The sequence below is a fragment of the Rhipicephalus sanguineus genome, chromosome 9, assembly GCF_013339695.2.
Source record: "Rhipicephalus sanguineus isolate Rsan-2018 chromosome 9, BIME_Rsan_1.4, whole genome shotgun sequence".
Lineage (NCBI taxonomy): Eukaryota > Metazoa > Arthropoda > Arachnida > Ixodida > Ixodidae > Rhipicephalus > Rhipicephalus sanguineus.
In genome coordinates, this window is record NC_051184.2 from 6872067 (window position 1) to 6895241 (window position 23175).

At 42.6% G+C, this 23175-nt stretch overlaps 2 protein-coding genes across 3 annotated transcripts in view; one reads left to right on the top strand and one right to left on the bottom strand.

Moving 5' to 3' along the window:
* LOC119404524 (dedicator of cytokinesis protein 7) overlaps nt 1-6574 on the bottom strand; it is a 58571-nt gene extending 51997 nt beyond the window's left edge. Inside the window, exons 1-5 of the mRNA XM_037671055.2 lie at nt 6491-6574; nt 6192-6279; nt 4748-4926; nt 3294-3525; nt 867-1100 (exon numbers count right to left, since the gene is read on the bottom strand). Coding sequence (XP_037526983.1) covers nt 867-1100; nt 3294-3525; nt 4748-4926; nt 6192-6279; nt 6491-6531 — 774 coding nt within the window. The 5' untranslated portion in view covers nt 6532-6574. The remainder of the gene's footprint in view (nt 1-866; nt 1101-3293; nt 3526-4747; nt 4927-6191; nt 6280-6490) is intronic.
* Nucleotides 6575-7065: 491 nt separating this feature from the next.
* Nucleotides 7066-21169, top strand: LOC119404527 (uncharacterized protein KIAA2013 homolog). 2 transcript variants are annotated; one of them, XM_037671060.2, is made up of 17 exons: nt 7066-7247; nt 7705-7776; nt 7913-7948; nt 8266-8369; nt 8446-8568; nt 11420-11548; nt 11638-11696; nt 12840-12932; nt 13046-13116; nt 14049-14183; nt 14827-14929; nt 15419-15487; nt 16398-16597; nt 17573-17685; nt 18131-18395; nt 19309-19433; nt 19903-21169. In XM_037671060.2, the coding sequence occupies exons 2-17, from the start codon at nt 7721-7723 to the stop codon at nt 20088-20090; spliced, it is 1869 nt and encodes a 622-aa protein (XP_037526988.1). In that variant the 5' UTR covers nt 7066-7247; nt 7705-7720; the 3' UTR covers nt 20091-21169. The 2 variants fall into 2 exon arrangements, with proteins under 2 accessions (XP_037526988.1, XP_037526990.1); XM_037671062.2 differs by lacking the exon at nt 7913-7948 and having other exon boundaries at nt 7072-7247.
* Nucleotides 21170-23175: the final 2006 nt, after the last annotated feature.

A 23175-nucleotide genomic window follows, 5' to 3' on the forward strand; every position in this document is an offset into this window, starting at 1 on the left:
AGCATGCCTACGGATAATGCTTGCATGCAGCCTTGCTGATGTTAAAAGAACACAACTGGCGTATAGTTAAGCTGCTAAAATGATGAAAAAGGAGCTACATTACTAAGAGAGAATAGCAAATATCTCGGTCGTAAGAGAAATCACTCATGGATGTTCTTTTGAAGCAAAGGTCCTGAAACTAAAGCTTTGTAATTTCGGTCATGTTATGACATTTACCAGTTTGTCTAAGTGAGCAGAACTTGTATTAAATAGGTTTGACTTGCATTTGCATACTCATGTTTCTTAACAACAGCAGCATTCAAAAGGAATAAGTATCATAGGTGATTGACTGATTAATTGAATTTTAGCACTATCTTCATTCTGTAGACAGAAATTGCCGAACTTGTAGGTATGTGCAATTATTTTCATGCAGAATCATTAGTTTGCGGTCTCTGGAAGCACTGGATGCAGTATATGTTCTTAACAAAGAGTATAGGTGAATCATTATTAGCTGTCTTAAATTGAGTGTAGATTTTGTGTTAGTATTAATTTCAGAAGACAGGAGATTACTTGCCAAAATAATAAGAGCATTAGTAAAATATGCTGATCTGCAGTGCAGCAGTAAAGTACCACTGAAATCTATTAAATTTACTGTTATATGTGCAAATCCTGATCATAACATATTCAATTAACTGTTTAGGGTTACACATCTGATTTTTATACAGTAAGCAATCACCTGTCACTAAACTTGCTATTCTCTTTTGATTGAAAGAATGCTACCTCTTCTTATTACAGATTACAATCACAAATGGAAAGAACAAGCTAATCTTATTTCCCGTCTCAAGAGTTCTAATACAGTTACATATAGAGGTGCAACAAGTGCCCACCTCGTCTTGGAGAGGGTATAGTTCAAAGAGAGCATCGTGGCGTCTTTCGAGACGCTGAGTTGCGTTCCGGCGATCCAGTTCCTCAGGGGGCGTGCGCTCAAGCAGGGCTGGCACCAGTGGATCGGCCGCCGAGTTGCGCAGGTCAAAGACGCTGCTCGCCCAACTTCCTCGTGGAGTTTCAGCAGCACTGGCACAACGGAACTCAACCGAAGAAATGCTCTCTGCTGGCGAGGGCTGCGTAAAACACAAAATGGCAGGACCCGCTGTCAAACCTTACTTAGCCTTTAAGGACAAGGCGTCCTCATTTGGCGATGCGACTTACTTTTGCCATTTCTGGGCACTATCAGCAAGGAAGAGCTCGCAAACACTGAGCTAATGGTAAATTAAGCATTCTTTTGATCTAAAGTTATTTTATATCACATCTGGGTAAAATATTTCACTACATACGATTGCTTTTGTGAAGGCAGTACTACGTTTAAAGGGATACTGAACAAAATTTTCACCGTCGAGATAAATGGCCCAATTGAGAGATTTGGTGCTGAAATTTGTTGAAACAACCTTCATTTCAGCCACAGACTAGGAGAAAATAATGAATTTAATGCATTTTTCACAAATTGGCCAACTAGCGGCTGCGCCGCGAACTAGAGAGGAAGTGACGCGAAACTCGGCGGATATTGACTCGCCAACCGTGCTCGCTGCAAAATCGCTTACCAATCGACATCGCAAGCTGCCACCCGCTGCCGCGCGTCTCTCTCAAACATGGGGGAAGGAAAACTCAAAGCGTGTTCTCACGGTTGGGAAGGTGTTCTTGAGAGGAGAGGTGGAGAAAGGGAAGTGGCGGGGCAGGAGAGAGCATGCCGGTTGCCCCCCTCTTGCTGGAGCATTTGACGTCACGGCCGTCGACAAGCGCACTGGCGTGCAACCGCCGCGCTCTCACAGTCCACTAAAAATACGGCCAACTGCTCGAAATTACGTGAAATAAACGCTGTTTGTAGGAACAGTCGTGTCGTCCGAGTCGAATGCAAGTGTTTGCGTAGCTTTTTCAAATTTTTGTTCAGTATCCACGCTGGACGTGGGGCATTTCAACAGGAATTTCAAAATATTTTTTTACTTTTTTAAAAATGCTCACTGCTCGCAGATAACTATCACATGTAATTTGAGTGGGTCAGTGAATTCCGTTTATGAAGAAATATACTAGCATGGCTGACTGTACAATAATTAGGTAATCATTTATGTTGTAATTACGATTAATTGCAATTAAATACAAAAGGGTTAATGTATTCATTATTAGGCTTGTGCGAATATCCCTTTCTTGGTTCAAAGCAAAGTTGACGTGAATGGTAATTAGTATTGAAGAATTTCTCGGCGGATTCAAATAGTTGCATGATTTGAATGTAGCACGATGCAAGTTATAGGTGGTAAAAGATGTTAAATTTTTAAATTTGCCAACTTTAGCCGACTTAAAAACATGAATCGAAGTGCAGGTAATTTGCACTTCACGGCAGTGCAGATTTCCCCTTAGTAGGTAGTTTCACAGCACAGCATCTCCACGCTGCAGTGAAACCACCCGTTCAGGCAGGTTCCACGCGGTAAAATACGTCTAATCATTAGTTTAGAATACCTCTAAATCTCAGTAATCTTACTTTTTGAGATTAAAGTAGCATTGCATGTTAAACTTCGTGTGTCCCACAAAAAAAGTTAGCAAAATTTGAGTGCATTCAGTGCAACAGGAAATTTGTAAGTACTTGAACTGTGTATACTGCATTTGAACCACACAGCAGCTTTTCAACACTAACTAGCAATGAAAAGAAATTTTCTGAGATAGGAATATGTCAAAGGCCATGTTTACTATTATTATTATTAGCACTACGTAACCATTAACTTGAAGTTTAAAATTGGCAAAATTTCACAGATGCAACCCTGAGGAGGTGCAAAGGAGGAAAAGCACAGAATTAATTATTTTCAAAGCTTTTGCCCTGAGCCTTTTCCTTTACTGGGCGTACATATATACACTTTATATGCAGCATACAAGCAGTAACAAGCTTTGCACACCAACTACCGCCAGTTAGCACACTGTTTTTAGAGCTCAATGACATATTTAGCAACTATAGTGGTACTGATGTCGTCTGTCTCAGAAACATGCCTATACAAATTTGCTTGAAGCAAGTACCCTTACGTATTGTTTATTTATGAGAAGGTGACACCGCAGCTTGAACGTCAAAATAAATTAGCGTGTCTCAGAAATCAACCTCTGAAAAATATGCCGCTGTTGAGTGGTATGATTCAGCAGCAGAATAAATACAAAGTCTAGGATGATGAGCGATCAGAAGCCACAACTAAATTACGAAATTTTGTGGCAGTCTGTGGCTGGCACAGGAAAGGAGTCGGCCTGACAACTTAATAACGAGGTGGAGATGGTAGTCATACCGGAATGTCGTCTCCCTGGCTCAGAGAGGATTGATGTGAATGGCGAGACAACTCGTCGCAGACGTCCACCTCAAACTCCTGCTTCTGTGTGGTGCGCACGACGGCCGCCCTTTCCAGTGCAGCGTCCCTGACGATGACGCTGGAGCTGTGGCCCTGGTAGCACCGACTCACCACCACCCAATCAGAGGTGTACGTGTGCAGGCATTGCCTCATGTGAAAGTCCAGGTCCTCCCTACAGAATAATTGACAGTACAGTTTAAGCATGTCCGGTATTTCAGTATATGTAGTCATGGACAGCCTAAGTTGAAACAAAATAACAAAGAATAACGTTTTTTGTGTTTGATGAGTGTTTTTGCCAAAAACAGGTGTAAAATAAGGCAATGTGTTCACAATTACACTGCTGCTGAAAATCCACATCAGCAGCAAAGTAGCATACGCTTCATTACAGCAATAATAGCTGTGTTTGTCTGAGCTCTGCACCAACAGATGGCGCTACCACCCCGACCACATACATTTATGCTGCCAGTAACACAGCATTCCGCTAATGCCTACAAGTTTGCAGATGAACTAAAATCCTCAAATAGCTCAGATGTAATGGCCATAAAAAGTGGCTATGTCGAAATTCACTCTTGTTCTTTTTCTGCTTGACTTGAGAGGCAGCACTGCTAAGCACAAAGTGCAACGCTAAATTCCAAATCAAATTAAACTGCGCGACATGTGTGCCAATGCCGGTGTGAAACCCAGCCACATTCACCATAGCCGGGAATCAAACTCACGTCCTCGTGCTAAGCAGTGCAATGCTGCAACAACCAAGTGACCACAGCAGGCAAGATGTTTCCGTACAAAGCCAGTACGCTGAAACAGATTTCTAACCCAACAATTCTCAAGTTCAAAAAGAGACCTTCGTAGACTCAAATAATCCATACAGAAGCTGGGAAATGTTCTGCTTCAGGCATCTGTTTTCTTTTTCTTTATGTCAAGACTACAGCATCAAATACTACTGGATGGCTAGCAATGAAATTTTTGTGGTTTAACAACTTGTTCCGATGAAAGTAGGCTGGCTCTTCTTCAACCCCTAAGCAACCACGTTCGCACAGGAGCTACTCCTGATAGAGATATGTGCTAAAACACTGATTTCACATAAAAGAAGCACCCCTTATAGAAGAAGTGTACATTTGTTTATATTAATTACACTTCAAAATATTAGTGCATGTAATAATCATTGCTATGGTTTTATGTCCCAAAACCACAGCAACTATGAGAGACACTGTAGTGGAGGGCGCCAGACATTTTGACAACATGTGGTTCTTAAAGTGCACCTAAACCAAAGCACCAGGATTTGATCCCACGACCTTCAGGTCAGCAGTCAAGCACTATAACCACTAGACCACTGTGGTGGGTGTGAATGCATGTAAAGAAACAACTTGTACGTAGGGAAAAAAATGGGCTCTTACGGGTTCTCCTCTGGCACAATGGGTTCTATGGTTCGACATTTCCTTGGCAGGATACCAACTTCTACATCATCAGGAGGGAAGTCCAGCAAGTCACTGATGGCATCCCGATCAGACAAATCCTGATGCTGCTGAAGGAACTCCTCAAAGTCCAGGGGCTCAACAACATCAGTGAGAGGAACCTGCAATGTTGCATTGAAAGCCCACCTTAAAGCTTGGCAAAACAATTTTTTTAAAACTTATGCCTATACAATGCAATGCGTAAACTGCAGTAAACATGCTTAGGGGACTGAACTCAAACACTCTCTTTTTTTTAAGTCAGTTAATTAATTGGCATTGCATGATTTCCAGAACTTACAAGTCATGAAATCTTTTCCTAAACCATATGTGTGAACACATACAAGTTCACATACACACAGCAAACATGTCAAACCAGCTAGTGTACTACTGCTGACAGTTAAGAAAGGATCCAGGCAGTGCCATCAATTCCTTTCCTGTTAGCAAGTAAATGTTGATATTCCTACGTCAATGTTCTCAATATCCAACAAGAGGATAGAAAATGGAGCACTTGGCGCTGTGAAAAGAAAGTTGTTATAGGACAATATGTGCACGTTACTCACTACATCTGTGAACTATGATGTAGTGCTGGGATGCATAAAATTTCTGGTAATTTATTACAAAGCATCGGATGCTACATTTTTAGAAAGGTGGCAGCATGTTGCTTGGTACATATTGCTAGTGAGCCACGATAGTCAGTGAGCAATTAAATGTATTTTTATTGTGCAGTCGATCATATTATGATTTGAATCATGAGCACATACACTAGTTAATTACAGACTGCAAGCATTACGAAAAATAAGAATGCTATTTTTTGACGTTGCTGTAGTTGATAACACATCCCAACAAACGTGAAAATATCTTTAACAAAGCGATCTTCTTTAATACGCAGCATACTGCAAGGGAAATTAATGTAAATTGAGTATGGCGGGAGTTTAATTTACCGAAAGTTCAATGTGCCCTGTTTTTATTTGTCATCGATGGGAACAAATGGCAAAAACAAATCGCGTACACTTATGCGTGCATGCTGCCTGAAGGCAATTTATGCAAGTGTCAGGGCCTGGCGAGTTTCATTATTATTATTATTATTATTATTATTATTATCATCATCATCATCATTATTATTATATTTCATTCTCGCCTTACACTCGCCAAAACCTCGATATGATTATGAGGGACGCCGTACAGACGCTTCTGGATTAATATTGACCACATACGGTTCCTCAACGTGCACCTAAAACCATAGCACACGAGCATTTTATTCCTTTTGAAATGCGGCCGGCGCGGCCGGGAATCGGACTCGCGTCCTAAGCGCAACACAAGCCGCTAGGCGGGAAGTTTTATTTTGCAACCGTCTCCGGAAATAGTGATGAAACGTGCAGATACAGACACTGCCTTGCGCTCCACCGAGTCCATGAGCGAAATCTCTCTCCGCTGCGCTACTTGCGATCTGGCGTCTGACATCTGCATTCGCTTGTCTGCAAAGAAAATCGCAAAACAAGCGTCAAGCCAGAGCGAATGCAAGGATGTTCACGGGAGAACGGCACAATATCCCGCCAACGCCCCGGCCCATTTAACGGAGGTTTAGTGTCAGCAAATGAAACCGGCAGCATTGGTTTGTACGTCGCAACATAAAGCGTAAGCATGCACGATGACACATCAACTGGGAAATTGTCAAGCACGCCTTACTTGCTCAGTTTCTGAACAAACGCGCGCTGACCAGACGCCATAGCGGGCTTCGGGTGCCTTCGATTTGCTTGGCGCGATGGGCGTTGTATTGTTACACCAGAGTAGTCTTGCACTGCACTGTGACAGAAATAACGTAAAGTCAAAAATACAATCTTGCCTCCGAGATTGTTACGCTCTTGTGGCTACCCACAGTGATCTTAAGGGCCACATTATACATACATAGTTACATAAACGCAATAAGGCTGCAAACGCTTTGATTAGTACAATGCACGTGTTGCGAAATTATTTTAACAATTGTATATTCTTGTTCAATTAAAATTAAACGGAAACAAATTTGGTTGCCAAACCGGGGCAATTTGAGGGTAGCCTATGAAACTACCTTTCAAAAACAAACAAACAAAAGCACTATTTAAAGATCCGCATAATATGTTAAAAGAACGCAGTAAACTTAAAATTAACAAGTGTAAATTAACTTAAAAAATTGTGAAAATAAAACGCTTATTGTCGATAATTTTTTAACCTTCACTAATTGCGGACCACGCAAACATTTATTGCGGGACCACTGTACCATTGTTGCGAGACGTCAACAACTGCGTGTGGCTGGCCGATCAGATGTTCGGCGATGGTGCAGGGGTGGCGAAAGTTTAAAAGTTATCCCTGCTCGAACTCCCGAATGGACGAAGAACGTAGGCAGCGCTAGCCAACTGCACCGACACCACAATACCGGCGAGGCAGGCCCACATGATTGCGCGCCTGGGTACGGTAGCACCTAGATCGTCTCAGAACCTCGCCAACAAGTTTGCGTGTGTGTGTGTGTGTGCCGAGATCACGCGTTTACACAGCGATATTTCGGGAACGCCCAGCTCTCGTAGCGTGGCGATAAAACTGTTTAAACCCAAACGGATGTTCGTGCACTAAGAAGTCATGGTACAAGATTAGCGTTGCGGCGACTGCTTCGCTTCTTGGGACATTTGACTGCTTGGCTGACCACGTAACATCAGAACCGCCGGCGCCGCAGGCTGTACGTGCGTCACTGCGGCAAATGACAAGCGGACGAAGCAGTGCAGTTCCAGTGCGTTAAATGAGTGAAGATGGCTGCGAAATGAATCGAAATAAGTGAAACTGAGTTTGCTTCGCGTGCGTGTCGTCGCAAATGAGACGCGATTACGTATTTGCTGAAGCGTGGCGGTGATGCGCTCCTTAATCTCTTGCAGGTAGAACACCAGAGCTATGGATATCGGGGAGAAATTTCGAAGGGTCAAACGACTCTGCGATGGCTACCTGTCGTGAGTAGTGCAAGAGAAAAAAGATTGTGTCGGAGACCACTGCACAGCCTGTCGTTATTGCATGATTTTTTCTTCTGTAGCGCCCGAATGACCTTTCCTTCCTAATAAGTTCATACCCTGGTTTTCTTGTTTTTAGGCATGCTCATTACCACCCGAAACTCGTGCTTAAGAGGTACAATATGCTTACTGCGTTCTGTGCTTATTCTTTTTTTTTCGCTTTTTTTTCCTGGTCATCTGTTGCACTGCATGCCGCTGATGTAGAGGAAATAACGTTCATCTTTCGTTAGATGAGACTGAAACAACTACTTTTGTTACGTGCCCGACTAACTCGTGTCACGGATAACTACGTTGATCTAATTCCGTCGAGCTGAAACTGGCATTGTAATTGCTTCTATCTTGTCAACTCTTTAGTGGGTGACTTGCATGTAAATTGTTTTGCCGAAAGCCTGGAATTCGATGTTTTGATTTCTGCTTGCACTGTTTTCACAGATCTAGAAAAATGTTGTTGCTTGTTATGATGGCCCTTGCATTGGTCCTGTACATCGGGCCTTCCCTGTTTCGATGGGTGAGGCGAAAGACACCCATCATGATTGGTGAGCAGCGTGTTGGAGTGCTCGATGTCACTCGGTCATTCGCATCTGTCCTGATCTGATCCTGCCTTTTTTACAGATCCGAGCATTGGATGTGTGGCACTGAATGTTGACCCATTCCTGCGAGATGTCGGGGAGTTTGATGCCAGTTTATATCGCAGCTACGAGAGCTCTACTGACAAGCGACTTCTCTCATTCGTCGGTGAGTTGGGGCACTTGTTTCTATTGGCCACTGAGACTCACAGCTGTTAAAAAAAAAAGGAAAAAATCTAGCGTTGTGCTTGTATATTGGACTCTTGGGTGCTACTGCTGATTAAATGCGATTCACTTAGTGTGATGTGCTTTTGCTCTACCTTAACTTCTCAGTTCTGTACACTTGCCTCAGTGTCATGCAAATGGACAAATGTTGCAGTTATATGCGCCAGTCATAGTACGATTCATGGGCATCGGCAGGATTTTGTCCTGGGGTGTACAAACCCATGTTGCATCGCAGTTGGTGGAGGGGGGAGCGCTGGTGTAGCTTGGGTGGAAGCGAGGGGTGGGGGCAAGTGCGCCTTTTGCACCCCCCTGCCGACGCCCATGGTGCGATCTCCTGATAGTGGTTCTGCGTTACATTCAAGAGGTACCACACGTGTCAAGGCCCTCTTAAAGGGGTAGTGCCACCAAATTTGTGGCTTGCGCGTTCTTTGCTATAAGCGTTTCATATAGCTCCAGGAAGCATGATGCACGCACCAAGATTCATGTATTCTCTAGGGGTGTGCGAATATTCGGAAGTTCCGAATATTCGTCGAATATTACATTCGAAATATTCGTATTCAATTCGAAAATCGTGTATTCGAGAAGTTTCGAATATCCGAAAAATTCGAATATGCAATTCGATTATCATGCATAATAACTCGTCTTCCACATTTCTGCTGCGTTCGCATCGCTAGAAACGTTGCCGAGAGGAGCGATAAACATCGTAAGTACACGGAGGCACGATATCTGCCTGCGACGAGCGCCCCAATACGTATGATTTATTGCTGGTGCATCTCCAACGTGCAGCGCTGTTGGCGATCATGTAACCGTACATTTTCAATATTAGACGGCCGTAACGTGCCGCACTACCACTCGTTCACTCTGCGGGACCACTTCTGAAGAAAGACAGTGACCCACGTGACTGGTGGCGGACTGTAGGCACTTTCAGATACCACAGTATGGCAAAGCTTTCCCCCATGTACCTCCCTATACCAGCCACTTCTGTTCCAAGCGAGCGTGCCTTTTCAGTGGCGGGGGGGGGGTCTCTGTTACAAGGGAGGTTACAAGGGAGCGCCTGCTGCCTGATCATGTGGAGCAACTCATATTTCTTCATGACAACATGTATTCATTACTTTCATTGTGCCGTGATATTTGCTTGTGTTGTGATGTGCATTGTGCTAGCCTGGACATTAATTGTGTTCTGCAGATAGCAGTGTATGTTGTGTTGCCAGTCAGGCTGTTAATGTTTTTTTTTTGTTTCAAATAGCTACATGTTAAATGAAATATTGTTATTGTGGAGGCATTTTTCCTTTGATATTCGATATTCGAAGGTGGATATTCGTATTCGATTCGTATTCGAAAAATTTGATATTCGCACACCCCTAGTATTCTCGCTAAATAATTTAATATCGCCTTTTGATGTAGACAACTTTCGGTTTCGGTTTCTGGGCGTTGAGGTTGGGCAGTGACGTAGAAGTGTAGGAGGCTTGGTCACGTGACCATACAAGGCTGTGACGCACTTAGCCAGGAAGCGACCGAAACTCGGCGAGTGATGTAGTAACGAATGCTTTGCCGGTGCTAAAGTGAACTACAATATATTCTAGCTCACTACAGCCGCTACGTACATTGCGGAGGTGGCGGAGGTCACTCACGTCACTACAACAGATCTGGTGTGACGTCACTACAACTTTCGTTGCCCATCCTACAGAGTCACGTCAGAGTTGGCGCGCTAGCGATGGGTTTTGATCGGGAGAATGGGCATTTAGGTACACTTTGGAAGTGAATTAAAACATATTCTAAACGTTTGCTGTGTCCGACCCTTCGTGTGGAGTGTCCTTGCATACAGAGGAAACCCACAACAGGCTTGTTATAGCCTCGAAATTTGATGGCACCACCCCTTTAAGGAGCACTCACAATCTCTCAACTCTGTAACACATTATATAATTTGTAGCCTACTTGGTGAAAAAAAAAATTCACCGACGATTACGATACTGCCTAATGCAAATTCTGAGCGCAGCTTCATGTTGGGGCAAGGCCAACTATGTTTGAAGTTTTGGCTTTCCACAAGGTATCGACTATGCCATAAATCATAATTTTTGTGAAGTAGGACAGCACCCACTATGCCATTATTCGCCTTTCTGCAGATAAGCAGGGTACCCGCTACACATCTGTAAGGTATTATGTGCACTTTGTTTATGCTGCATGTGGCTGATGATGAAGAATTATGGCTGAGTACTTTGCAGTGGGTGGGAAGCATTAAACCACACACTCGTTGGGCAATTAGCATTCTGTGATGACAGGTTATTATTTTAAGCTTCTGCCACGCTATATTACATAGGCTAACACGATTTCTTGCCCGACATAGAGCCTGTATAGAGTTTTTTTGCAAATGAGTTTCAAGCACCAGCTTGGCTCTGTGGTAGGATACTCGACTGCCCCGCAGAGGGCCTGGGTACAAATCTTATTAGATCCTGAGTATTTTTTTGTCATTTTATTTTTTCATGTCTATTGGTTACGCCACAGACGGCAGTGGCGACACTGCTCAACGCAGGAACAGGCACCCAAGAGCTGTGTTCTAAAAAATTATACAAGGTGACTTCTTACCGTGTTTATGTTGTCTGAAAAGGCATTTACAGCTGTACACACATTGGATGTAAACTGTAGGCAGAGCTAGGTGTGGTGCATGATCTTCCCAACATATTTATGTTAGATGAAATGCTAATTCTCTGCTATTATCCACATCATGCTCTATAATCTCTATGGTATAACTTTGTAATTAAAGAAACCTCTGTGCCTCATGCAATATTTTCTTTCAGGCAATGGAAAAATAGGCTTTTCCGTTGACGATGACAACACCCTGTTCATTTTCAACAACAGGACTTTGTCCCTTGCCTTGCCGTTTCATCCTGGTGTTGAAATCACGTACCCGCAAGCCTCCCACCAAGGTTGGCAGACTTCAGTTTTTGTAGCTACTTAGCCTTTTGTTGTGCAGTTGTACTGAAACGAGTTCTGCTTTCTCTTGTGCATGTTGCAGAAGGCAACGTGGTACACTTTGTAAAAGGCACTGTCTTTAGGTATCAGTGTTTCAACAAGGTAAGTAGCCTACTTCTAAGAGCTGTTAAAGCACCTAGTATCATCTTGTTGGTGGAACGTAACAGCTGTTGATATTTGCTGCTCAAAAGACGACCTGCTCAAAAGAAGAACAGGGACATGTGAAACACTTGCACGAGGGTAAATTAGTGTGGAAGCTTGTGTAACTGTAATGTGCACATTTTCTTTGCTCTCTTTTAAGCAGCGCATGCGGGAACTCACGCGGGAACATTGTTGCTGGTTGTAATACGATCTCTTAGTGGATCAGCTTTCCACTTATAATTGATCACTTGGTAGAGGTCTCAGTTTTCATATTAGGAAGTGAAATTAATTGCATGTTTCATACCGAGAAAACGAAATTAGAAGTTCTCAAATTTCAGCTCATGATTTGCTTTGTAAAGTATTATTTGGCAATAGTAAATTTAGTGATGTTACAAATAGGCAGAAATTGTTTGAAAAAAATATTGTGGAAGAGCGCAAAAAAAAAAATATATAGTACGCAGAGACACAGGCTAGAGAGACGATACAGGCACTAACTTTCAACTGGCATTTATTTTCAGAAACGCAACATATCATCATAAATCTGGTAATGCGAAATGACTCTATCCAACAGCAAAAAATTTGAGATTTTATTTGCTGTTAGACAGAGTCATTGGACATGACCAGGTGTATGTTTATATGTTGCCTTCCTGAAAATAAACATCAGTTGAAAGATGCCCCTCCACGGTGGTCTAGTGGTTATGGCGCTCGACTGCTGACCCGAATGTCGCGGGATCGAATCCCGGCCGCGGCGGCTGCATTTTCGATGGAGGCGAAAATGTTTGAGGCCTGTGTACTTAGATTTAGGTGCACGTTAAAGAACCCCAGGTGGTCGAAATTTCCGGAGCCCTCCACTACGGCGTCTCTCATAATCATATGGTGGTTTTGGGACGTTAAACCCCAGATATTATTCTTATTATCAGTTGAAAGATAGTGCCTGTATCATCTCTCTAGCCTGTGTCCCTGTGTGTTGTTCTTTTTTTTTTTGCTCTTCCAAAATGCATTAATACCAACTAGCTCGGCTTCACTTACTACTGAGAAAAGTATTCAAACCTTCAATATCCTGATGCCGTACATTGGCTGAGACATTTGTGCCTTGGATTACAGAGGAGAAAAACGATCAGTGTCAGTCACACCTACTATGCCCATCGAACAATACCGTCCTTACTTGTACAAACTGTCAAGATTGTCAACCCTCTGGTGAGTTGAAAACCCTCATCTTATTGCACTTCAACTATTCATTTAATCTAATTACGGCCACACTTTGGCATTGTCTGGCAGGGCCTCTCAGTTTGCTTTCTTACACCTCGCAGTCGGATCCAATCACATTTGGCATCGAGCAGAAGGGTTCTACCACTGAGAACCTGCAGGCAAAGCCTCTTGGGTTTGTTTGCTTCTTGTTCAATCTTGCATGAAGTTTGGGGCAGTCAGTGTGTTAGAACAAATCAGTGCTCATAATTGTTTCTGTGCAGAGGTCCACACATTCTTGATCAAACTCTCTTTATCAATTAAGATGAAACTCGATGAGTTTATGTATAACTGTGTGCAGGCTTCAAATATGCAATTATTTTTCTAGTATAATACGTAATTCTTAAAATGTCAAACATTTTATATATGCCTTTTGGGAGCTAGAATTTGCCTGAACTGCGAGAGTTAAAATGTAAATAAGCACGTCAGAATGAGCTGCAATGAGAACTGAATGCAATAAAATATGGATAAGTGTTCTAAACTCATTTGAACAAAAGTTATATGTTGAACAATTGCGAGTGAGTCTATGTCAAGTTGTGATTTCGGTCACAAATGTTCAACATACCATAACCACTAGAATACAAAAACCACTAGGCTGTATTTGTTCTCGCACAGTATTAAGTGCTTCCGATAGTGGCGAGACATAGGTATATGTCTCGCCTGCGACCTTCAAATCCGAAGGTCGCAGGTTTTGTCCCTGCCGGTGGCAAGTTGTCTTTTCGTCCACTTTGCTTTCTTCACATCTATGTCACAATTATTACAATACACTTAAAAACAGTACAATTAACGTCCCCCATACCTTCCTTGGCATATCATCTGCTGGTTTTCACTAAGGTTGTGTCAAACAAAGAAACGAGCCTTCGAAAAATTCTCTTCCTTCATTTCACAGCATATGTTCAGTGTCATTAGGCAGCTTACCGTGTCACACTGAGTTGTTCCGCCTTCTTGGAGAGTAAAGACGCAGTGTTATTCTTCGCTATAGCTCTAATTTAACAAGAGTATGTACTGGTATTTCTCTTAATGCTTTGCTTTGAAGATATGCTTAAGTGCTTTCTGCTTGCATTGAAGGATCAAGGATCGTTACGGCCAGGAAAACATAATCTGGCATGGCAAGGTCTCGCCAGGTGTGAGCAAGGACACCGTCATTGCCTTTGCACTTGTCACTCCGAAGTTGCCAAACACAGTTACAGTTGAACCAAAGAGGTGAGCCATTTGAACTGACCCATGTTATATTTCTTATTTTCCTTATCTGTATATGTACGTATTATAAGTGCAACCACTTCAACAGGCACACATGCGAAGATGTTTACGCAGACCATGTGTTGTGCAAGAATAGAAAATGAATTTGTCATGGATTAGGTGTACAGCCTTAAATTCATAAATGGAATCTGAACTTTACCGTACAAAGGCTGGACTGCAACTATATTAATTTGAAGCCGTCCGAGTAGGCTTCGACGTTTACACCAAACCAGTAGTTCTCATTTCGGGCACACATTTTAGGGAGCTATTGCACAGACCGTACAGTTCTACACTTTTAAAAAGAAAAAGTTCTATCCATCCAGAACTGTCAAGCTTGCCTCCGGCATCAATTAAGAAGCTTATGTGAGAGGGACAGTTTGTAAGGGCATTGTAAAATGAGAAAATTCACTAAAATATGGCAACATAATTAAATGCTGTACTTTATGGTGATGAAGGGCTAAACGCATTTCATCACAGTTCTTTATGGATGGAACAACATTAAACACATTTCATTCCCATGCCACAGTGCCAGCATTGGGACCCTGATGGGATAAATGATGAGGCAGCGAAACCTGGCTAATGTGTGTTCAACTCCTGTCCCTTTCAGTTCCACAGTGCTTAAGGTACAGACCCTGGTGGATTACTCTCTGCCTGTAAAGTCAAAGGACTATCCATCTGCAGTCTCACAGCTTCAGTCTTTTCTTAGGGAGGTGAGTACATTTTTTATGTGTGCTCTCTTTCCATTTCTCTTGTAATAATTCTATAGTCAAGCTTCATTGTAACATAGCCTCCTCTTATGCGAAGACGCCGTATTTTCTCACGTATAACCTACACAAAAAAATCCAGAAACTTCAGAGCTAAAGTCGGGGTGTGAGTAATGCGCAAATTTCGGTGTGCAAGGTGCTTCACGTCAGTGTTGTACAGTAATGCAAGAAAGGTAGCTTCACGGCAATACACTGGGATCTTCTTTTAAATTTTTCGCTTATCGTAGTTGGGGTTGTGGGTTATATATGCAAGGGCAGGTTATACACGAAAAAATACAGTACCTTTAGGATATCTGTACTAGGGGAAAATATTTTGAAGTTTACTTCATTGTATAGATTGATTTATTACCTCGAGGTTTGACTTTTGTATTTCCAGGCTCAGTTCATATCATACTTTGCAGTTAAATTTTGTGTGTGCATTTCTCCGCATTGCAGGAAATGCAGAGAGTCGTAAGCATCGAAAGCCATATTCTGCGCAACATGCATGTCGATGCATGGAGCCAGGTGAGACTTTTACTCCCTTTTACTGGATGATGGCACACAGAGAGAGGGGAGTCTAGATAGTGAATGCCAGCATAAATATAAGTTACAAAAAGGTTGGGAGAGCACAGGGGAAAATTTTTAAATTTGCTGCTAGCAAATGAATAATCTGGTTTTCCTTGCGACGTGGTTTTGATTTAATAACTGCTGCAACTAGAGAATGTGGTTATGGTACGGCACATCATTTGATAGATCGCTAGTGATTGATAAAGGGATGTTCATGAAACGAGCATTTTGACAAGGAGACTTCTGTTCATAATATAGCCCTTACTAGTCCACCCATTGAAACACGAGCTCATTTCAAATCACCATCTTCTTCCGATTTGCAGTACTCTATATGGATTTGCCTAAACCTTGATCATCTGGCTTCGAAAGGCTTTGCGACATTGCGAATTGATCATTTGCAACAATGTGTTGAGTTATAAGTGAAACATTTCACCCAGGCAATAATTACACATATATATGCAGAAACGTTTTTGTCTTCATGTGTTTATGAAACTGTGATTTTTTTGGAAAATTTAGAAAGATTAGGCCTAGTAAATAACATCACTAGTAATACTAAGATTGGTCAAATTGGTGTACTAATTGTCATTCCCCTGACAATTAAATGATTGCAGCATGAGGTTCACTCCACTAACTTTTGTAGAACACATTTATGCTGAACCTAAATAGGCTACTGATGGAAAAGGTGTTCATTACAAAAAGTCTGCTTAAACTCTATAAGAGTTTTGTTTGTGAGTGTACCAGTGTGTGTGCACCAGTGTGAGAGCACACCAGTGTGTGAGTACACCAATGTGCGAGTACACCAGTGTGCAGCTCTAACAGCGCTCACTGGTTAGCGGGTGGTCACGGGCTTCCGTTTTGGATGTTGCAGTTGTGGAGCACGGGCTTTGGCATTAGCCAATCCAAAGCATACGGCGCACTCAACGGGGACGTCATCAACGGCACCATCTACTACATACTATCCCACCAGCGTGCCTTGGCCTCCGAGTGGAACACTGGCCCTGCGGAACACCGGGAGCTGCAAGCACTCCTTGCCTACCCGGAACACTGCTACGGTGGCCACCACACCCTGTGAGTACTCATGCCTGGTACCGCCCCTTCTTACGTTCAAGAAGTTTTAACAGCAGAGCTGTTCTAAAAGCGTGCGAACTTGAGCTTGTTGGTACATACCGTATTTATTCGAATCTAAGCCGATGTTTTTCTCGTAAAAACGATGTGCAAAAGTGGGGGGGGTCGGCTTAGATTCGAGTACAATGATTAAGTTTTTTTTTTTTTCTGGCCTTACGAATTTCGGGGGTCGGCTTAGAATCGGGGCCGGCTTGGATTCAAGTAAATACGGTATTCATAGTAGAAAACGGAGCGATACAACGAAGACAAGAAAGACCAAACAGGACTAGTGCTGTTCTAAGTTTAACCTGCACCGTCTGAATGTCTGCCTGGTGTCACGTAGTCATGTGACTAGAGGGGGGCATGAATAAATAAATCAAATGAAATGATGATGATGATGATGATGCTAAATGGTGATGATGGTGCTCAAAATGAGACTAAGTTGTCTTAGCTTACAGCTCTCAGGTCTGTTGTACTTTGTTGTGTTGCGATGCTGATGGCATTGTCAAGTACAGTGCACTAAAGGTAAAGGAACTTTACCTTCCTTGTTTCTGTAGCCATAGTAATAGGAAGTGCTTGAAGTGCGTTAGCTAGCCATCTAAAGAGAAAGTAAAAGTGTTACTAAATAAATGTGGGTTAATAGCTTTTTGGCACATATCTTAACTGCAGAATCGAATGTGTAAGAATGTTGATGGCTCACTACTAGCATTAATTTTGCAAGAATGCCCTGGGAGCACTTGCTTTGATATTTTGAGAACGTTAGAGCCAGTGCTTTTGAGAACGTTAGAGCCAGTGCTCATCTGAGGATTTTCTAGTTGGACACGCACGCCTTCAGCTTTTGCTGGCTTCATTGACTTGCTAACAGTTTAGCGTATAAACTCGAAAGGCAGTTGCGAAATTCATGGCATGATGGCATTGATTGTTGCCCCCTACCTGCAGGCAAGCCTCAACCCTATGGGCTGACCTGACGAGCCTGTCTTCAGTTACAAACGCAGTAAACTTGTGGATGCTGACACTGGAGAATCAGGGATGTTCGAAACTTATTAAAACAGGTGAGCTTTGCGTGGAACAATCTCTCTCACCCTGTGTGTTGGTTCTTTATTATTATTACTGTTGTTATTATTATTATTTACTTAACAAGCTCTGACACAAGTCAGAATCTTGGCAGAAGATGTAAGCATTTAATTCTAGGCATTTTTTTTTCACTGCAGGCTAGGGTACCTGACGTAGCATGTAATCTTTTTTGTTTAACTGCAGAAAAGAGGAGGATGTTTGTTTTAATATTATGAATCATAATTTTGTGGTTGGACTAAAACTGCTTATTTAAGAGATAAGCTTGTTGTTTCTTCAAGCCTGGATTAAAATGGGGTATCGGTGGCTTCCCTTATTGCTCTGACTACCCTTGCTCATGCTGCAATCAACTGGATTGTATGATGAGTACATGTGGCCATTTGGCACTTACAGTCTTCCACTGCTTCCATTCCTAAATGCTGGTAGGTGCGGAAGGCGTGCTGCAAGCCGTGGTATTGAGCCTAGGTGCCTTCCTGTTCAAGGACAGCCACCTAGAGCTCAACACACAGCCGAAAGACCTTCACCGAGAACTCTTCTTTCGCCGCATCAGCTACGGCAACGCCACGCACCTCAATGTGAGCGTCGTCCTGGGCGATGACAACAAGGCCCTCCTGCAGGTTTGGCTCGACCGGAGCGACCGTGACTATTACGCGTGTGACGGTGGATGCCTTGACCCGCCAGTGAAGCTCGAGTAAGTCTTGCATTCCTGTTCATGGGGGTCATGCAGCACTTTTCTGTGTTTTATCACTTTTAATGAAACTCAGTTCTATCGTGTTTAAAAGACTAGGCTTGCAGACATGGACACAAGAGAGAAGTCAAGACAATGCAAATGCCATGTAACAACTGCCCTGACACCTCTCTTGTGTCCATCTTAAGATCCATCTGTGCTCGTTTTCGTCAGTTCTTTCTTGGTGTCTCATCCTGCTGCGCAGTTTTTTCTTAAGATGTTCCCGTACCAACTTGCCCAACTTTCAACCCCTCTTGTGTCCATGTTTGCACGCCCAGTCTTTTAAAAAACATGAATACCTACCAACTAGCTCAGCTCTCTGTTATTCTAATCAGTTCTATTATGCATGCCAAAACAGCATGTTGAACAACAGGAAGTTACATTGAATGGAAGTTTGCCTAAGAAAACGCATTTTTTAATAACTTCAAGGTGCTACCAGCTCACAGCTGAGAGGGCATAGCATATCTATGTTTTAACACCATCAGGGTCAGGTGTACCACCAGTTTTCTGATCTCTGAGTGGGAGGAAATTCCTTTCATGGTAAACAAACAAGCAGAGAAGTTAAATTTCCTGCTTGTCACTATTCTTTATGCCTAATCACTTTACTTAGAACAGGAACCACAACTCTTTCTCCCTGTTGCATTTTTTTCTTGCGTGAAGAGAAGACTGCCAAGTTGATAAGACAACACTTTGTTTTGTCTATTCGGTTCGCAACATTATGCTGGAAAATAGCACTTTATCAAATTGCCCATCTCAGTAGTAGTACATTCTTGCAAACTACAACCTCTCTCTGCATTTTTGCTTGTGTTAAAACAACAGTCGTGCATCAGCCCTTCTGCGGATTGTTAAAGTGCTTCATATATTTCATTTCGTGCAGCTTCAAGGCAAAGCAATTCCCGGTGAAAGTGACGGAGCCCGTGACGGCTGTTCTGTACATTACCTCAGACCTGGAGCACATGAAGGAGCTCAGTCAGACCATACACGTCAAAGAGGTGGTGGAAGGTATGTGCAAAAGGTTAAAAAGGAGCAAGAGCATGCAACTTTTGCTCACTGGGTTACTGGCAACTGTGGCATAAATAGGAATGCATTACTGGGTTCAGCCTTGTTATAACACATTGCATAAACAAAAAAAAATGGATCAAAGATTCTTTTTGTCACTTTGATTGGGTTGTGAAAAAAGAAAAGACAATGCATGTCATATACATATAGGATACCACATTGAAATGAAAGCAACAGGGTCAAGAGAGCAGCCGTATTTGTTCAGAATGTTTAATAATGTGCTTTAACAAATGGAAGCTATTGATTTGCAGGATTTTGAAGTTGGTGTCAGTGCATGTGATGCAGCTCTGTGTCTCTTCTTTTCCTTATCTCAGTCTCACTGTGCTTCTAAACGAGTGTGAACCGGCTCGCCCAATTCAAATTTTTACCGTAAAGTGAAGTTATAAAATAAGAGACCTTTTCTTTCTCCCAGCGCCGGCGCACGAGCACCACGTCATTGCATTACATCGGCACGGCCATCAACTCGGCGGCCTGCCAGCTCTCTTCTGGGTGTCCATCACTTTTCTAATCGTCGTCTTTCACCTGTTCCTGGCCAAGCTCATCTATAACGAATACTGCGGCTCTTCACAAGAGAAGACAAGGGGACGTTATGTGGTGTGACGCAGTGTGCCGTTGAGAACACGTGGACCAGTGCTTCAAGCGTCAAGTGGGTGAGAGAGCCTCGCGAGTGAAAGACAGCTTTGACGGTGCAGAAGCCGTCACATGTGGACGTGATGAACGTCTGTGTGCCTAACGTCTCACTTGGCGTCAGTCTAGCCAAGTTGTAAAGTGCATTCTCCTGCAAGCTTCACGAACCAGTGTTTTTTCATCACCGACACTGTCACTTTACTGGTTGAACCAAAGTGGCCTGTTTTCACCTCCGGTGTTAAGTGTGTACATAGTATGTCTAGATGCTTCGCGTACAGACGCAGCGATGCATCTTCTGGTGCCGTATTCGATGTCGGCTCCAGAGGTGTGTTTATCGTTATTATGATTATTATTAATATTTGCTTGTCCTGATATAGCTCTCTTTGAAAGAATTGGGAGATAAAAGTGCTAATCTTTACTTTTGCTTGTGATAACTGCTTGTCATTTGACCCTGTATTGTCGTGGCTGTTTGGTGTCAGGGCGAACGGATTTTACGTGTTGCTTAAATTCAAGCTTTTGGGGAAGAAGTCTCGTTGAGGTTAAAGATATTGTGAGCTCTGATAATCAGATTTAAAAACTATATTCGAAGGTGCAGTATTTGCACAAAACGGTTTGAATGAAGGTGCTAAGCGTGGAAGTTTGGTTTGGTTAATGCAAATAAATAACCTGTATTTAGTGTCCTAATAAGGTGCAAGAAAATGTTTTTGGAGTTTTGCATCTGGCAGTGCAATGTAATGTATTGTGAATTTATTGTATTTATTGTCTTTATGTGTGGTTCTGGTGAGCTTGACACCAATCATGTTATGCAAAGTAGACCATTCTTCTTTTTTTTAATTTCTGGCTCGTACTAGTTTTGTTGTACATGACCAGTTTTGAATACATGCTGTGTACAAAACGTATGCTAAGTAGTGTATAAAGGATTTCACTTCCACTTTTGCAACTGCTCCCGACAACTTTGATACTGTGGTGCAATAAAGCAAAAGTGGCATTACATGAATGTAAATAAGGTCGGGGTTGTCCCGTGTGAGGGTTCAATAAATTGACTCAAGGTGTGTCTACTATACTGTCCCACTTATATACAGTACCTCGATATAACGAATTTTTGGTTACAACAAAATGAGGAAATATGTTAGCATTTGTGCGGTGTTACGAATATATGTTTATAAAGAATTTTCAGGTATATAAAGAACCTATCAGATGTGACTTCGTTATGATGAGCTTTTGCTGTATATTGCAAAACAAAAGAAGGCTCACGTGCAACAAAACTGAATTTCCACCCAGCTTTTGCTGAAAGACGAAGTTTACACTTCATCTACAACCACTGCGCTCGAGCTCCTATTTCAAGTAGGTTTAGTTTGACCCCTCACTAAACTGCTTGGTGCTTACCCAAATGTGCAAAAACATTTTCTTTGTGTGTGGTATAGCACAATGTCCAGAACAACGCCTCACCAGCAAATGCGCGTGCCTGCAGAAAGATTCACTTGGCTTCTTTGCAGCAGTTAGTAAGTAAATACCATATAAGTCCAAGCAATAGCCTTCCACCAGACAGCATTTTTGTGGCGAAAACTTAATCCCGTTTTCACATTCTCAGTAACCAACACTGCAGTGGACGTTGAACAAGTATCAGTGAGTAAACACTTAACGACCAAGCATAAATGGAAATTCTACTCACTCAAAAGATCAGGTGATTTTGAGGTGCAGTTTGGGATCGCTGGGAGAAGCCTTCACTCTGCAGTGGACATAAATACACTTATGACTGTACTACTCTAAACATATTGACATTTTTTAAGCAAACAACAGGCATGAGTAGGCAATATGCATGGCAAGTGTGCCTCGTGTTCTACATACAGTCGAACCTGGATATACCGAATTATTCTCGATAACAGTCGTAACATCCACTTGGAATGGAAATACCATGCAAAAGTATAGCACTGTATTGTGTATAATGAACAGCCGCTGATCTCCACATTTCATATATCATTTGCTGCACCCCTGCATGTGCACTTCTTCCAACTGTTGCGCAATCACTTGCATCATCAGAAATATCCATGCTGACAAGAATGCACTGTTTGCAAAACTGCACGGAAAACGTAGACAAAGGAAGAAACACATAATGCATTACCACATAATGTTTTCCACATAATGCATTACCAACTCGCCCAACAGTCTGCTCTTCGAAGAATGCACTGTTTTGGCAGGTGTTGTTGAACAAGGCACTGAATCTGGAGGGCAGCGCAAGCCATGGAGGAAAATGAGATAGGAGCATGCCTCAAAATATGGATGGCTCGTGCAGCAGGGATTTTACTGCACTTCGTAATAGATTTTCTTTTGTAAGCTTCACCGCAATACAGTCGTGTAGTGCGGTAAAGAGTGCTCATAACGAAGAGAATTAACTGTCGTGCAGTGAAACATACCACCTGCGGCGGTCGTTCGCTATCGGAGAGGACCGCCACGCTGCTTCAAGAACGCGAAAGGCGCTCAGGTGTGGTGCGTGCGTGGATTAAAAACGAATCCAAGGTAAACTTCTGAGCCTTTGACACGGCCAGAGAAACAAACCTGTAAATTCCCGCCTACACAATCTCAGTAGTTTTCTGGAGGCAGGGAGTTTTCAAAGGGTCACTAAAGTGAAACAATGAATCGGTTTAGATTGATCAATTTTACTCTTAGAACTATAATGTCGTTAATTTCACCAACATAGTTATTAATAGAGGGAAAACCCAAGGTCAAAGTTTCATTTTTAAATTTCGCGCCGACACCTCCGCTCGTGACGTCACGAATTTTCGCATTTTTCGTATTTTAGTGACATTGGTATGGTAACATTGGCGTAACGGAATTTCCTGGAACTTTGTATGTTAAGTGTATGGCCCCCTCGGAGGATAATGCACTTCATTTTTATTCATTAGGAAATACGCAGGACCTAGCAGACGCCGTCAAAAGGCGCTCGACTGCTGACCCGAAGGTCGCGGGATCGAATCCCGGCCGCGGCGGCTGCATTTTCGACGGAGGCGAAAATGTTGCAGGCCCGTGTACTTAGATTTAGGTGCACGTTAATGAACCC